The sequence below is a fragment of the Physella acuta genome, unplaced genomic scaffold, assembly GCF_028476545.2.
Source record: "Physella acuta isolate Inbredline_101_S28 unplaced genomic scaffold, ASM2847654v3 ptg001912l, whole genome shotgun sequence".
In the NCBI taxonomy this organism is placed as follows: domain Eukaryota; kingdom Metazoa; phylum Mollusca; class Gastropoda; family Physidae; genus Physella; species Physella acuta.
The window spans coordinates 1-17,745 of NW_026733417.1; the positions used below are offsets into that span (position 1 = coordinate 1).

Consider the following 17,745-nt stretch of genomic DNA (forward strand, 5'->3'; position numbering starts at 1 on the left):
TCCAATTTGTACTTAAAATACTTTTTAAATAAATTTAGTTATCAACTGAACTAGCTAAAAGCATTTTCTTTAAAAAAAAAGTGTCTTGGTGTCACCCCCTAAATGGTGTCACCTGGTGCGGTACGCGCCCCACGCCCCCGCCTCAAGACGCCTCTGCGAACATGCAACATTAATGTTCTCTGAAATGGCGTGATTCCTATTTAAAGTGGCATAGGAAAATTTTTGGGTTTTAAATTTTTCTCCGGGAAAGTAAAATGATACGATATTAGTGGTAGTCTATGGTAATGTTTAGGTAATATTTAATAGCTATCTTTAATTTCGTGAAGATTGAAAAACTTTGTGTTAAGTTTCATTATAAGATGTGCACAATCCGTTAAAATCATGACTAATAATAATAATTTTTTAGGAATAATAGGAATAATTTTTTTTTAAACTTATTGGGTTTACATTTTTATTTTTAAAAAAATAACTTGAATGGTTTTTTTGTTGTTTTTTTAGATTTGAATAAACATTCTGACCTTCTAAACTATTAAAACATAATTCTAGTACTACTATCCTGCTGTTAGTTGACCCGTACCATGCTAACCACATCATATTGTTTTGAATCGCTGAGACAAATTCATCCCATCCATAACTTCATACTTAACCCAAACTCAAACTAAAAAAAAAAACTACAATCTTATAGGGCTAAGCAGACAGTAAAAAAAAAAAAAAGGAATGTACATACAAACTAAACATGAATTATATATTTTTAGTGACGAAGTATAAAAGTAATCGCTTACTGTGGCACCAGGGGGTTACCGACAAGTACAACATTGAGGAAATTATTTCTGTTGCAGACGGCATCGATACCTGAAACAACAATGGGTATTATGACGTAACAATATAGACGTCTGTATATTTTAATTTCTTTTTTGATATGTTATTGCAAATGTTGTAAGCACGTTATCAATAGTGTAACTATTATCATAAAAGCATATCTACACACAGTTTCATCTTATATATATATATATATATATATATAATATGCATACATATTTTGGTTAATATATATGTGAGTGTATATATATATATATATATATATACATATATATATATATATACATATATATATATATATATATATATATATATATATATATATATATATATATATATATATATATATATATATATATATATCGTAATACCATATGTATAAGTAAGTAAAGACCTAGCAATCCCTTGGGCAGATTATGTTCACATGTTTCTTGATATTGGCATATGAATCGATAGTGTGGTCAGCACTTTACCCAAAGGATGTCAGGTACCCATCAGAGCTGGGTGAACTCAGGTACGCCCTACAGCCTCAAGTCTTAACCGAGACCCGAACTCGAAACTTTCCGTTTAGCAACCAAAAGCTCCCACCAATTCAAAATTAATTACATATTTATTACATAGTAACATACATTCACTTCAACGCACATATATGGACACAGTAACATAACACACAAAAGACCAAACATCTGGACATAGTAACATAACACACACAAGACCATTATGTGGACCACAACACTAGCAAAACCACATATGTGAATGTAGTAACATAACACACACAACACCACACACCTGAACATAGTAACATAACACACACAACACCACATACCTGGACATAATAACATAACACACATAACACCATACTCACCTAATGGAACGCAAGGGACGCACGCAGCCCGTGGGGGGCAGATAGGTCCGGCACAGTCTTGGACGACACGACACACGGTGCCGGGTCGGCAGAGAACTCTGGCACACAAGCCGCTGACCGGAACCTGCCGCGTCGGTCAGTGTGGCCAGAAGCTGGAGGGGGAGATAAGTCGAGCAGATACGGTGAGTTTTTGGTTGCTGTGATGTTAGTGGGTCATAAGGGGAGATAACCTTATCCGACAAGCTCAGTTTGGTGGGTTGTGTAAAAGTAAGCTATCAGAAGGGAAATAACCGAATCTAATGGATTGTTTTAGGTACTAAAAATAATTTAACGTTTTCTTTTTTTTTCTTTTTTAAATTGAACCTAAAAGAATCACGAGTTCATTTTTATACTATTTGCTACGAATGATCTGTTTTACACTTTTGGTAAATCTAATATAGGGCGATAACGATATCGATTTATTTAAAATCGAAGTAGAATATTCTTTTTTTATCATTAAAATTAGGTCTTACGAATTTTATTAGATTTATTTCGAGTTATCTAAAACATAATTATATAGGAATTACCTAATCATAAAATTTGCATGAAAAAAATCATCAACCATTATCATTAATTTTTTTAAAAAATCATCAACTATTATTATTATTCATTTTAAAAAAAAAAACATCAACCTACCACCACCAGTACTGCTAGACTTGTGTAAATCATGATAGAATCAATCCTTGAAGACGGTATCGTTTCGTTGTACCCCAATTGAATTCGCCGAGCGTGCTGTCTTTTATACAAAATTGGAGTTAACCCTCTAAGCGCCGTGAGCCGATGACAGGAAGCACGACCCGGACGGGGCAGACGTCAGCCCGCCAAGAAGTGTCAACATTAACGGTAACAGAATTATTGATGAGGGGTGATGCACTACGAAGTTTGTGGAGTTTTTAAAAAAAAATTTTTTGAAAAATTCGTGGAACAAGAAATGAAGATTTAAAATGTGCGGATTAGATAGAGGTATGACAGCGATATGTTGAAGAGGGATGGTCGACTTGTATCCTTGTTTTTGTATTGCAAGACGGTGTCGATTTGACTTCTCTCTCTCTCTCTCTCTCTCTCTCTCTCTCTCTCTCTCTCTCTCTCTCTCACACACAAATGCACGTGTTCACACATGCACACAATCTAACACAAGCTAACACACATACGCACTCACACACACATAAAAAACACGTACACACAAACACACAGACTCGCACACAAAAACGCATGCACCAACATACACACACAAACAAGACTTCACACATACACACAAATAAGCACACACTCTAACACACATACATATACAAACAAATTAACAAATACATATGTATACCCTAACTCGTATAAACAGCAAACACGCATCTACAAACACACGCGCGCATGTATACTAACATATTACGCACACACACACACACACACACAAATGCCCCCACACACCCCAACACACCCAGACACGCATCTAAAACACACACAGTCACACACACACACAATAAAAAAACTATTTTTTTTATTCAAACAGTCCAAGGTCATCACTGATGTATGAGCGATTGGGAATTTCCTGAAAGTGTTGAGACGGCGACCTAATAAATCTGTCAATGTTGCTTGACAAGCGTAGCAGACGAGCAGTCGTGGTCACGTTGGCTCGGTTTAACCCGTCACGGATCTGACCTTGACGGAGGTGGAAGGAAACCTAACCCCCACCCCCGTCTCTTACCCCCCCCCCTCCTTTCTCTCATCGCCTCCACCACCACTACTACATTTAATAAAATTTTAATTTTTTTTTTTTAAACGTGAGGTGTGATTAGGTTTTTTGTTAGTTGTGAAGATGTTGAGTTGGCGAACAGTGGCGTTACTACCGTGTAACTAAGGTGGACTATGTCCACAGGTCCCCGGCTGATTTGTTACGCAAATGTTTGTGTATTTGAGGGTTGATATTGGGGAGGTCTTGAGTTTGTAGGCGATGAATATGTGAACTTGACGAATTAGGGTAGTCGGAGTGAGTTTTTAAATTGTCAAATTGAAATGGCCAGTCGGTGAAGTAGAGGTGCTTTGTATGTGTGAGTGTGAGTTGGTGTTGCGTGGTTGGTTTTTTTTTTCGCTACTCCTCGCAAATGTTTAAAACAAATAAAAAATAAAACAAAAAATAAACTACATGAACGCAATAACGTTCTAGTTCATTCTGGGATAGAGATGTCAGGACAAATGACCTAATATAGACCTGTGGTGAAGGACAAGACAGGACCCTATGGTACCACAGATAAGGAGGAGGAAGTGGCGCTGGTTTGGGCCTACATTGTGAAAGGCACATACAAATGTGACATGCCAGGCGCTTAAAAAGGGATCTTCAGAGGAGATGAGTGGGACCTACTGGGGAGATAAATGGAACTTTCAGGGGAGACGTGTTGGATCTTTAGCGGAGACGAAAAAGATTGCCCAAATCAGACTGGAAGTGGAGTCTTCTTGTTGAACTAAAGGCCGCAGGGATGTCTTGACTTGGGAGACGGCGAAACACAGTCGGGGACCTGGTAAAGTATAAGGTTATGGTTGAGGCCCTATGCTACACAAGGAGTAAAGATGATTTAAGTAAGTAAGAGAGATTGTTACCTAAATGACGGGTAAGTCTGCAGTTAACAGCTGCTGTCTGGAAGTATGGTTGTCTGGCCGTCTGGAAGTCTGGCTGTCTGGAAGTCTGGCTGTCTGGAAGTCTGGCTGTCTGGAAGTCTGGCTGTCTGGAAGTCTGGCCGTCTGGAAGTCTGGCCGTCTGGAAGTCTGGCTGTCTAGAAGTCTGGCTGTCTGGAAGTCTGGCTGTCTGGAAGTCTGGCTGTCTGGAAGTCTGGCTGTCTGGAAGTCTGGCTGTCTGGAAGTCTGGCTGTCTGGAAGTCTGGCTGTCTAGAAGTCTGGCTGTCTGGAAGTCTGGCTGTCTAGAAGTCTGGCTGTCTGGAAGTCTGGCTGTCTGGTTGTCTGGAAGTCTAGAAGTCTGGCTGTCTGGCTGTCTGTCTGGCTGTTTGGTTGAATTCTAGCTCTTTGGCTGTCGAGAGTCGAGCGAGCAATGTCACCACGTCGACGCATTTCACCCACATTATTTCCTACACATTTTTTCTTACACAAAAAAACACCATCCACTTTTCACATGGTATCTACGTTTACGGCACATTCATTCATTAAATTACGCAGGGTAATTAATTAGCTAAATAACTATGTAGCGGAAATAGTCTCGACCACAACACAGCAGGCTGGTGACGTTGAATTAGCTGGCCTTTTTCAAATCCATGTTCCTGGGTTACTCGTTGGGTCTAAAAGCTTCTTTGATGTACAGGGCTATAAATAATGTTTAAGGTAAACCAGTTGGCTTAACGGCTAAAATATTAAGGAACAAAAGACGTTTCAACACGAACGACCAAGACAATGAAATAACCGTAATTGAAATCCTATTTTCTAATCCTTATTGCAAGCTAACACATTAGCTCTCTAAATTAAACATGGGGGGGGGGGGGGGGGGTGAAACTGCGATTTCTTTATAACTCTTACTAAGCTAGAACAACTTTAGATATTTCGATATACATTAAGTATCTATTTTATATTACAGTTTACAAAGCAAAATCTTTAAGAAAAGAAAAACCATATCAAATATGATGAACGGAAAAAAGTCACAGGAAAAAAAACACAGAAAAAAAAGTTGCAGTTTTTGCTAGGAAAAAAGTCAAAAAAATAAAGTCACAGAAAAAAGTTACAACATTTTTTGTGACTTTTTGATTTAATTGTTGAGAATTTTAAAATTCTGGGTGTTTATTAATGTGGGTGGTGTTTTTTTTGGTAGCATATGTGCAAACTTTATAGCATTATGTTTTATAACAATAATAAGTAAAAACCTTTGAGATGATAATTTACTCAGCAACCTCAACTTGTGCTACGTATTTAGTTAAATACGCATTAGAATAAATCAACAACAACACAAATGTGGGCACGTCATTGCGTTTTTCAAGTTTTTTGCCGTAGGCTATTTCTTGGTCGGCTTCTCCTCAGTCGGCCTTGTCCGTCCATATTGTGTGTTTACTTTACGCGTAAATGACAGCCTTTGTACCTTGTCGGCTGTCTGTTTTGATCCTACGCTTTGCTATGTAATGAGCATAATAAATGTGGGCAGTGCATGTGGTTGAACTATTGTTGCGATGAGTTAGGGACAGCAAGTCACGTTAACAACAACTTTATGCCATTTCACGCTAATTTAAAGTTAGTATTTTAAAAACACGATAAAAACCTAGAAGGTTGGAACATTCTATTAAATTTTATTTGAATAACGGAATTAAAACCTACATACTTCGTACTAAACTTTTGTACGTGTGTTATAAATTAAATATTAGTTTACGCACATTATTTTGCATTTAATTAATCGTAAGTTAATATGCACTTTCTAAATATTTTAAACATAAAAGAATTAACAAATCCCTTTCAAATACATATTTGTGACTTTTTTCCTGTGACATTTTATCCTGTGACTTTTTTTTCCTGTTTTTTTTCCCTGTGACTTTTTTCCCTACTATCATAAAATATACTCTCTAAATTTGCTAAAATTCTGTTTCCAAATGTATTTATTTTTAAATGCCAAGCTGTGACGTCACGCTTTCTGAACCCACCCCAGTCACACATCGTCACAAGAGTCCATACCGGGGGGGGGGGTGTATAAAAAGTGTGAAATATGATTTTCAACAATAAAACTTCACTTGTGATCTCAAACTAAAAAAAAATAATTAAACAACATTTAATTGTACTACAGGTTTAATTACGAAATATTTTGTACTAATTACACAGCAGTATTTTTTATTTGGGGGGGGGGGGGGGGTGACACCATGAGGTGCTGCACAGGGCGACACCCAACCTAGCGACGCCACTGCTCTATCCCACACAGAACATACTAACAAAATGATGATCCATCAGCCCATTGGCTCGTGTGATACAGGCTACTACTTCCAATTTCCATAAAAACAAAACCATCTGCAGGTCGAAAATATTACCTAGGTGAAGACTAGCGAATTGTCTTCATTTATTACATGTTTTACACATTGTAAAAAGCATTCTGTAATTATTTCTAGTAGAACCATGTGAGAAAGAAGGGATGGGGTGGGGGTGGGGGAGGGTTGTGTGGAAGGGAAGGTATAGAAAGTGTGATAAAGCATTTTTAGCATTTTAGTTGGCAATAATTTAAAACATAATTCGCTTTTTAAAAAAACGTGTGAACAGGCTTTTTAAGTATGTGTCTAGGTTTTGAATAGTTTATGTCTATTTAGTGCGGCACTAAATTTTGACCTAAATGACATTTCCGGTTTTTGCAGACAACCAGCTTAGAATGTAGGTCAAACGTTGTTGCCATTAATCTTTTAGTTAACAGCATAATTTTTTCCACGAAATAACAAGCAAGTCAATCTATTTTTAGAAAAATGACCTAGATCTACTTTCTTATATTTTTGTATGCTTTGTTAAATGTTTTATCAATTGCCGTACTCAAGTATGGTATCTTGGTTAAGTATGAGATTAAGGTTTAATATCATTATTGTAGCATAACTTAGTATGGAGTCATTAGGGGATCGGGAAAAAAGTCTTAGGAAAAACATTAGAAAAAAGTCAGTTTTTGGTGTTTTTATGGTAGCATATTTCTAAACTTTAAAAACGTTATGATTTAAAAGAATAATATGTAAATATACTATAAGAAAATGTACAGATCATCCTCTTGTTAGGTTTTTAGTTAAATACGCGGTAGAAAAATTAAGTAGCCTATAAAAGCAATTTAGGCACATCATTCTTATTTGCATTTTTTTTCTGTCGTAGGCCTTTTCTTTGTCGGCTTCTCCTCAATCAACATTTTCAATGTTTCAATCAAACGTGTGTTGTTGACGTTTTGCTTCAAATGACAGCCTTTGTACCGTGTCGTCTTTCTGTTTTGAAATTATGCTTTATTACGTAATGAACATGATAATTGTGGGCAGCACAGGCGGTTGAACTAATGATGCGATGTATTATGGACAGAAAGTCACATTAACTACGTTTTTATGCGAATCCACACTAATTTAAAGTTAGTATTTAAAAAAAAACCACGATGAAAACCTTGAAGGTTGAAACATTCTAATATATTCTATTAAATATTGTATGTATAACACAATTAAAAACCTACAAACTTCATACTAAAAATTTTTTTTACATGTCTTATAAATATTACTACACATATACAACCTACGCACCATGTATACATTTAATTGATCGTAAGTTGATTTGCACTTTCTGGATATTTAATATATAAAAAAAATTCATAAAAAACGTTTTAATAACAAGCTTTTATGTAATAATGCACTAAAAAGTAGAAAATAAATTATAGACTACTATTTAAATAACTTTAAAGAAAAGCGTGGGTCACTTTAGTATCTATTGGATACCTTTACTAATGTTAAGGAAGACACCCACGCTTTTCTTTATAGTTATTTAAATAGTAGTCTATAATTTATTTTCTACTTTTTAGTGCATTATTACATAAAAGCTTGTTATTAAAACGTTTTTTATCAATTTTTTTTTCAGTACTTTACATGTTTTATTTACGAGTTACATGACTAAAAACCATTGCGCGCCTAATGAACGTGATGGCGCAGCTAATGAGCGTGATGACGCGTGTGGTGTGGTTGGATAGACATGCCTACTAATTCGGTCCAAATTTTAATTAAGTCATAAAAATGAATTAGGCATCCAATTAAGTCAAATTTAATTTCAGATTGCATTGTCTTCATGTCTTGACCCACGTGCCAACTGTGAATCGTATCGGTCAAGTAGAAGTGACCGAATTTTCACTCCGGCGTTTCGATCTAGACAGACTGACGACTGACGACAGAGGAAGCAAGTTGAATAAAAGCTTGTAAAAAGTAGTAATAAATTCCATGCAAATAGACAATTGTGACATAATTTCCTGATTTTTTTGTGTTTTTTCCCTGTGACTTTTCCCCTTTACAATCTAGTCATAATGGAATAGTATAATCTGATGTAATTCAATTATATGACTGTTTTGTCAAATTAGACAGTTTTTTTTATCAACGTTTGTTATGGTGTGTTTTATAGTTTGTTTAGAGATAAATTATAACTAAACTAAACTTCAAGTTATCTTGTATTCGTTTGTGTTTTTGTAGCATTTATCTTACTTAAAGACCCTCAGACGCGTAGCGACCCTTCCCGGCGCCCGGGGACAAACTTTCAATTTAGCACCCCCCTCGGGAGCACATTTTTAATTTGCACCCCCCCCTCCTCAAACTGCTAAAATACAGCTAAATTGACATTTTAATTTATTTTTACAACCCATTTTGGCGCCCCCTAAGGTCTGCGCCCGGGGACATATGTACCCCCCCCCCCCCCATCTCTACGCCTCTGAAGACCCTGCTGGGCATGTGTTGTACCCGAGTCCGATAATACCATAATAATAAGATCTTCTGTTTCAGGTTACCGATAGTAAACTAACGATTGATCAAAATAACTGATGCCAATACTAATCAAACCTCCTAACCATAACGTATAGCCATATTTCTTACCTTAACGTTACACCTGATAATAACATAGTACCACCGTCTCACACACCTATTCTGAGAAGAGTCTGTAGCAGAGTTTCTTCTGGGCATCTCTTCAGGGGGGGGGGAAGTAGACATGACGCCCCCCCCCCCCCCCCCCCCGAAGAAAGTCTACAGCCCCCCGAACGAAATGGAATTTATACAGAAAATATACACTTTTAACAGTGTGTGTCCGTCGTCCCCCGTCCCCCCCCCCCCCGCCCCCCCCCCCCCCTCCGCAAAATTTTAGTCCGGCCCCACCCCCGAAATTTCAAGTTTACCCCAGGAGAAAAAAGTCTGAAAGAAACACTGGTCCGTAGTAGGACAGTACTGAATCACTTGTATCATTAATACTTCGATCCTGTATAAATTATATTTAACCTTTCCTTGCTTATTGCAAGTGCTGTGTTGTTGTTGTTGTTTTTTTTTTTTTGAGCTCTTTTAAAAGATTATATATCCAAATCGTGTTAGATCCTTGGCAATATGTTTTCAAGCTTTGATTGTAATAGAATTTTTAACTCTTTGTTTCTTCTTCTTTTTAGTATTTTGTGTATTTGAAGAATCATACAACAAGACCAACGTCTTGATGAACTTCACGGTCGACTCCAGATTTGCTAAATTAATATTTTTTTGACATTTTTTGTCACTTTTTTTTGCTATGACTTTTCCTATGATTTTTTTTCCCGTAGTTTTTTTTCCTGTAGTTTTATTTTCCCCATCGCCCACCTACCATATTATTGTCCACTGTCAGTAGAATTTTTAAAAATAATTAAAAAAAAACAAAACAACAAAAAACAAAAACATTAAATTTGGAACCAAATTTTTTAATCAGTTCTCGTTAATGAAACTGCTGCCGTTAAGGCCAAGGGATTAATGGGATTAATGGGATTATAAACCGGCCGACACTCGTATCTCTCGGTGCACGGCGGGACATCAAAAGGACAGATGAACACGTGCTGACAGGATGTGCCGAACGGACACTGGACGCCGCAGTGACTGACGGGACAGATACGGTGGTGGCTGATGGCGGGCTGTCCGAAGAGGGGGTTGCCGTAGCAACAGGTGCCGTGGCCGAAGCCGTCAGATACACAGTGGGTGTTGAATGGACATTCGCCGGGGATGTGTGGGTAGCATTTGCGGGCGTGGATGGACCTGTGGTCATGGGGGGAAAACAAAATAGAAAATTTAAAAGGGTTTGTTTTTTAATTTGTAAACATAAATTAGGCTCTAGAAAATCACAATTGGTCCTGCTAAAGATAATATATTTTTCTTCATAAGAATAGTGGAGTGGTGGTGGTGTAGGGTGGGGGGATGATCCCCACCCTACCGTTGAAAAGTAAACACAGTTACAAACGTGTTTTTAGTCTCGGACTGACGTCCTGAGTTCGAGTCCACCCAGCTCTGATGGGTACCTAACATATGTTGGGGAAATAAAATGCAGCTGGCATTGTTCTGACCACACTATCCCTTCATAATATGTCGAGGTCATAGAAACAGGTCAACTCTACTTCACTTGCTCCGTCAGGTTCGAAAACTGTACTTTACTTTTGCCTTTCAACTTCCATCCTCAAAGGCACAAAAAGATCATATTTGGACCTCGGAATAAAATGTTCGGACCCCTGAATATACCCCTTAACTACATTAAAAATAGCAACAACTAAAAGGATTATGTTACCAAGCCGAATATCGTTACCATATCGACTGTTATAAAGTCCAATTGAAGAATTATAAAGAGACCAAAACCCCAAATAATCTGCAACATGAGTCGGCCTAACAACATAAATAAATTAATGAATTTTAACTTTACCAAGGTGAGTGGGCGTTTCCTACAAGAACTGCATGCAAGAAATTGTGTCTGTGACACACGGCATCGGCACCTGGACATGAAGACAAAAACATGTTCAGTTCTCCAAATCTAAATATCTAACAATGGTCATACGTAGTGGCGTCGCTAGGTCGGGTGTCACCCAGGGGGAAACATAGAGATGAGGACAAGACAAAATATGTTAAGTTATTCAAACCTTTTATATTTAACAATGAGGTCGTACGTATTAATTTTCTTAACTAAATATTTATAAACATAGTTTGCTGATAATTCTGTTTTGGTATGGCTAAAATAGTTGTTTGCTAAAATAGGAAAAAGATAAACGAATTTTGTTTAACACTGGAATGGCGCTAAACTTGACGCCCCAAGGAAAAAGAGAGCAGTAAGGTCAAGGGAGATGTGGAAACGCATCGCGGGGAAGCAGCTGGCAGAGGCAGGACTGTCATGGGGGACTGCCAGGAAAATTGCCCGTAACCGACAAACGTGGAGGGATTTTTCTGTGGCGGACCCATGTGTCTTTGGCACAAAAAGGAAAAGATGATGATGATAATTAGTGTATGGGACGGCGTGGTCGAGTGGTAGGGCATCGACTGCTGGCTCGGAAGTCGCTAGGTAGGATCTCCGCCCAGATTCTGGACCGCAGGACCTCCCTGAGCCCACCCAGTTCAGATGGGTACCTGACTCACATTGGGGAAAATAGAGGTAAATGGGCATAGCGCTGACCTCTCCAAGTCGAGTCAAGAAACTGTGAACTCTACTCCATCATTTCAATGGATCGCTCGGTCTGAAAGGGAGAATTCACCCACCGGGACCTTTTACCTGGGGGATGGGGGGGGGGGGGGGGAAGGGTGCACCAGGATTTATCCAAGTAGACCGGCGGGTCAGTGGGACGTTGTCAAACTGTGATTAAAATTGTTATATGGCTTTAACACGTTGTTAAATTAACACGAGTAGGCAGATTTTTTTTCTTTTTAATTTATCACTGTGGTGTCACCTCCTATTAAATTAGATTGGTGTCATCTGGTGCGCCCCCCCCCCCCCCCCCCGCGCACGCTTACGATAGCAAGACAGTTTTAAGACAGGTTTAAGACCTGCTCTCAGACAGGACGAGACCTTACCGTGGGGCACACAAGGCACACAGGCGGCGTGTGGGGGGCAGTGGTGCCCAGCACACGTCTGCAGAATCCTACACACACTGCCGTGTGGGCAGGAGTGTGTAGTACACAGGCTGTCCACTGGGCGGCTCATCGTTACTATGAAAACCTGTCACAAACAGAGATATATCTTTACATTGGTCCTATTGTTTTAAGTTTTACATGACTGCTAAGTCCGTTCCTATTTAAAGAAATGAAACATTTAAGATTTAAGGCAAACATTTAATAGATTTTTTTTTAAATTGAAAAAAATTTCCTCTCGTTCTTGAAGATCAACTTAGATGAAGTAGAGTTTATCTGTTTCGCGGACATGATAGATGAAAACATAATTAACCAGCGCAACAACCAAACGCCCATAACTTCCCCACTACTTGGCCCACTATGGTAACCAGTTTTTAATTTATGTCTCGTTCAGTACACCCGTACAATGTTAATTTTATTTTAAATCTGAAAATAGCGTTTATTATTTTTGGGGTCTATAGAGGCCTGGATATCTCAATCGAATTATATCCTTAGTTTTTTCAAGATTGCGGTTTTCTATAGGCCGAAGATTATCACAATCTTTTCCCGTTCGTGCCCAAGACACATGGGGCAGATGAAGTAGAGTTCATCTGTTTCAGTGACAGCAGCTTATAGGGGGATGGTATGGTCAGCACTGTGTCCAGCCACCTTTGTTTCCCTAACGTGAGTCAGGTACCCACCACAGCTGGGCGGACTCAGGAACGTCCTACAAACTCAAGCCCCGGGATCCGAACTCGAGACTTTCGGGTTTGCAGTCTAGCGCTCTACCGCTCAGCCTACGTTTATGGTCATTTGAGTCAAATCTTCCTTGAACCACATATATGAAAATTCTATATATATAATTCTCTTCTGGGATCAGTTAGAAAACAAGCTGCAAGCGCCTCCTTGCAGTCCCCTCTCTTTCTCTCTATCACTATCACTACCACCCCCACCCCACCCCCACATGATCTGGTGAGCGGTGTTCACTCTGTTTACATTTTACAATCATAGAGACGGGTTTGGTGACGGCTATTAGGGGCAGATAATTTAGTTTGAAACGATTTTAAACTTAGAGGAGGTAACTAAGAGGAGGCTGCTTTCACGTGGGGGGGGGGGGTGTTAGTGTTTTTAAGCAAATATTTTCAATGGCAGCATTGGTACTGTCGAATTCACAAATTATAAATTACTGAAAAGTAGAGAAAAAAAACTAAATAGCGGCGTATGATACGCAGCGGGTCGGCTCGTCTTATATAAAATGCAAAACTTAGAACCATTTATCTCTAGGATTATAGTATGTAAAACTTTAAACTTGAATACGAAGACTGTGGCTCAAGAAATATGTACAAGCTATAACTGTAATTAATAATGATTTGATGTTGGCATATCACTATGTAAGGATAGGAAATATGTTTTTGATACAGTAAATAAGACTTACAACAACGGCAGCGAAAAGTACTTGGCTTGTAACACCCATTGTGTTTGTTAAATGTCGGTATCTGTGAAACTGCTGCAACTCGACTGCTAGCGACTGTGTCACTTTACAGGAAAACTAACACATTTATACAGACAGAAATGTACTTGAGATAATTAATAGGGCCCTTTACTTGTACTTACTTAAGACATAATGACAATACAGTAATACCCATTAATTATTACAAACGGAAGAAATTTTTTTTTACAAACTGTTTGTACTCTGTGTCCTTGAAGATAGATAAAATTTAAATTTTAAAAAATATATACTTTAGCAGGCAGCGACTTAAGTATATGCGTGTACTATAAACGTATTCTAAATTTAGAGTGTTTTATAGCAGTGGTTCTTAACCTGGGTTTTAATGAACCCCAGGGGTTCGGTGAGTCAGTCTCAAGGGGGTTCGGCGGAGGTGAAGACACAACACACCAGACTCATATAATTCACAATCGGATTTTGTCAGTGCGGACGATAAAACTATTTATCAAGGGTTCGATGGATGCGTTTATGAAACTGGTTTAATACTTTCATAAAGGTAAAGAACCACTGTCTTAGAGTATTAGGTCAAGTTTGACGAATGACAACATCCACAACGAAGAAAAGAAAAAAAAAACGTCGGATTCAACCTGTACATATATCATCCTTTTACTCAGCCAACCTGTCGAAATTCAACTTTTGAGTTTTTTATCACGAATTCAGGACGGAACGTCCTTGAAAATACATGGTCGCCTGTTCTAAATATAGCAGGCTACCTTCGTAATTTACGGTAAAAGTGTGACTACTATTGATGGGGGATTGTGTCTATACATCCATTAGAAGAACGGAAACAGGGATAATAATTTGGGTTTTTACGTGTTAGAAAAGGAACAAAATTTGTTATTTTGTATATATGAATATATTATGAATTTAGTCGTGTTGGATTGTGACATTTTGTCCCTTAGTCGTTGGTCATTAGAATAAATCACATTTTAATACGTTGTCCTGTTGCATGAGGAAGAAAAAAAAATCAAATGTGATTGTACTCTTTTATAATAAAAACTAATTACTTTTTAAATATATTTTTACTATACAAGCTTCAAATTTAAATTTGCACCAAGGCCATGTTATTACACAAATCATTAGCAGCTATTAAAGTTTAATTAATGCATCATTTTTAAATTTCAAGAACAATTTTCTGGTGTCTTGAATATAACATGGGATGGTAAAAATGTATTTAAAACACTATTTCTGAAATATATTATAAAAATTAGTACTACAATTAATACATGTTATGCTTAAATATATTTTAATGTGGAATATTTCTAGAAGAAAAAAATTATGTTGGTGAACTACTTGTAGTTTATTGATGTACTTTTACGTTTGAGGCGTTTTTTTTTTTTTGTTGATGTGAGATCTGAGCTTAACAAAGAATTTTAAGTTAATTAATTAGGGGTGAATGAGGTGTTATGGTAATGGCGTGTAAGGTTTATTTCATCAGTAGGAAACGTTTACAAGAAACTTTCGCAAACAAATCTCACTCTAAAACTTTTTACTTCAACTTTTCAAAACAATTTATGAACATTAATATGTAGTAGGTGTATAACGACAAAATATAGCTCCATCGTCTAGCGAACATGGTAATATAACTATGCGTAGATCTATCGATGTATTTCTAGCTGAAATAGTATTGTCATTTTTCTCTCTATACACGGGATACGGTGTTTGTGGAATTGACATTCATGATGTTCAACCAACACTGCCCACTCTGTTGATGTGACTTTCATGATGTTCAACCAACACTGCCCACTCTGTTAATGTGACATTCATGATGTTCAACCAACACTCCCACTTTGTTGATCTGACATTCATGATGTTCAACCAACACTGCCCCCTATGTTGATCTGACATTCATGATGTTCAACCAACACTGCCCACTCTGTTAATGTGACATTCATGATGTTCAACCAACACTGCCCACTCTGTTGATGTGACTTTCATGATGTTCAACCAACACTGCCCACTCTGTTAATGTGACATTCATGATGTTCAACCAACACTCCCACTTTGTTGATCTGACATTCATGATGTTCAACCAACACTACCCACTTTGTTGATGTGACATTCATGATGTTCAACCAACCCTGCCCATTCTGTTGATGTGAAATTCATGATGTTCAACCAACACTGCCCACTCTGTTGATGTGACATTCATGATGTTCAACAACCAACACTACCCATTCTGTTGATGCGACATTCATGATGTTCAACCAACGCTGCCCAGTCTTTAATGTGACATTCATGATGTTCAACCAACACTGCCCACTTTGATGATGTGACATTCATGATGTTCAACCAACACTGCCCACTTTGATGATGTGACATTTATGATGTTCAACCAACACTGCCCACTTTGATGATGTGACATAATACTGTTGAAGTGACATTCATGATGTTCAACCAACACTGCCCACTCTGTTGATGTGACATTCATGATGTTCAACCAACGCTGCCCACTCTGTTGATGTGACATTTATAACAATTAGCTGAAAATTCCCACTCTCTAGATATAGTTTTGATGACATTATTGTCACGTAGAGTGAGCAGGTCTTGTTTTCAGTGTCTTTATTACATTGAACATGTCTTGCTTTAAGTGTCTTAATACATGGAGCAGATTTTGCTTGCAGTGTCTTAATTACAGTGGGCGTGTCTTTATTACAGTGGGCGTATCTTTATTACAGTGAGCATGTCTTGTTTTCAGTGTCTTATTACAGTAAGCATGTCTTGTTTTCAGTGTCTTATTACAGTGGGCGTGTCTTTATTACAGTGGGCGTATCTTTATTACAGTGAGCATGTCTTGTTTACAGTGTCTTATTACAGTAAGCATGTCTTGTTTTCAGTGTCTTATTACAGTGGGCGTGTCTTTATTACAGTAGGCGTGTCTTTATTACAGTGGGCATATCTTTATTACGGTGAGCATGTCTTGTTTTCAATGTCTTATTACAGTAAGCATGTCTTGTTTTCAGTGTCTTATTACAGTAAGCATGTCTTGTTTTCAGTGTCTTATTACAGTGAGCATGTCTTGTTTTTAATGTCTTATTAAAGTGGGCGTGTCTTTATTACAGTGGGCGTATCTTTATTACAGTGAGCATGTCTTGTTTACAGTGTCTTATTACAGTAAGCATGTCTTGTTTTCAGTGTCTTATTACAGTGGGCGTGTCTTTATTACAGTAGGCGTGTCTTTATTACAGTGGGCATATCTTTATTACGGTGAGCATGTCTTGTTTTCAATGTCTTATTACAGTGGGCGTGTCTTTATTACATTGAGCATGTTTTGTTTTCAGTGTCTTTATTACAGTAGGCGTGTCGTGTTTTCAGCGTTTTATTACAGTGGGCGTGTTTTTATTACAGTGGGCGTGTCTTGTTTTCATTGTCTTTATTACAGTGTGCGTTTCTTGTTTTTATTGTCTTTATGACAGTGAGCATGTCTTTATGACAGTGAGCATGTCTTGTTTTCAGTGTCTTTATATAAGTGAGCATGGTTGTTATTCTTCATTCTAAATTGTAATATTAGACTGGATTTCCTTAACACAATCAAGTATTACGTGTAAGCCTGTGTTGTGCGCTATATGGCCGGTTCACTCCGATTTCAGCCTGCTTTTCTTTTTGGATTTGCTTCCGTAGCTTTTGTCCATCCAAGAACAAACTACAAGGCGGCAGTTGTTATATTTTTGAGTTGTCACCTTAGATGATTAGTTGTTTCCAGCTATTGAGCCTCATTTGCCCGAGGGTTTGAACTCAAGACATTTCGGTTTAATAACCATAAGCTTTACCAACCCCACCACGCCGACCCCCAATATATATATATATATATATAAATATATATATATATATATAAATATATATATAAATATATATATATATATATATATATATATATATATATATATATATATATATATATATATATATATATATATATATATATATATATATAAGAAACCAATAATTAAAAAAAAGACATGTATTAATAGTGATTA

General features: G+C 37.5%; 1 protein-coding gene and 1 long non-coding RNA gene across 2 annotated transcripts; both read right to left on the bottom strand.

Annotated features, from left to right (window-relative positions):
* Positions 1 to 782: 782 nt before the first annotated feature.
* On the bottom strand, positions 783 to 2,495 carry LOC131931195 (uncharacterized). Its single transcript, XR_009384254.1, has 3 exons — positions 2,360 to 2,495; positions 1,685 to 1,836; positions 783 to 852 (listed from the first exon to the last, which is right to left on the bottom strand). It is a non-coding gene; the product is annotated as an uncharacterized LOC131931195 (long non-coding RNA).
* Positions 2,496 to 4,096: 1,601 nt separating this feature from the next.
* LOC131931196 (uncharacterized) lies at positions 4,097 to 13,790 on the bottom strand. The gene is made up of 6 exons (XM_059287904.1): positions 13,697 to 13,790; positions 12,226 to 12,370; positions 11,090 to 11,159; positions 10,137 to 10,434; positions 4,313 to 4,709; positions 4,097 to 4,230 (listed from the first exon to the last, which is right to left on the bottom strand). The coding sequence occupies exons 1-6, from the start codon at positions 13,733 to 13,735 to the stop codon at positions 4,097 to 4,099; spliced, it is 1,083 nt and encodes a 360-aa protein (XP_059143887.1). The 5' UTR covers positions 13,736 to 13,790.
* Positions 13,791 to 17,745: the final 3,955 nt, after the last annotated feature.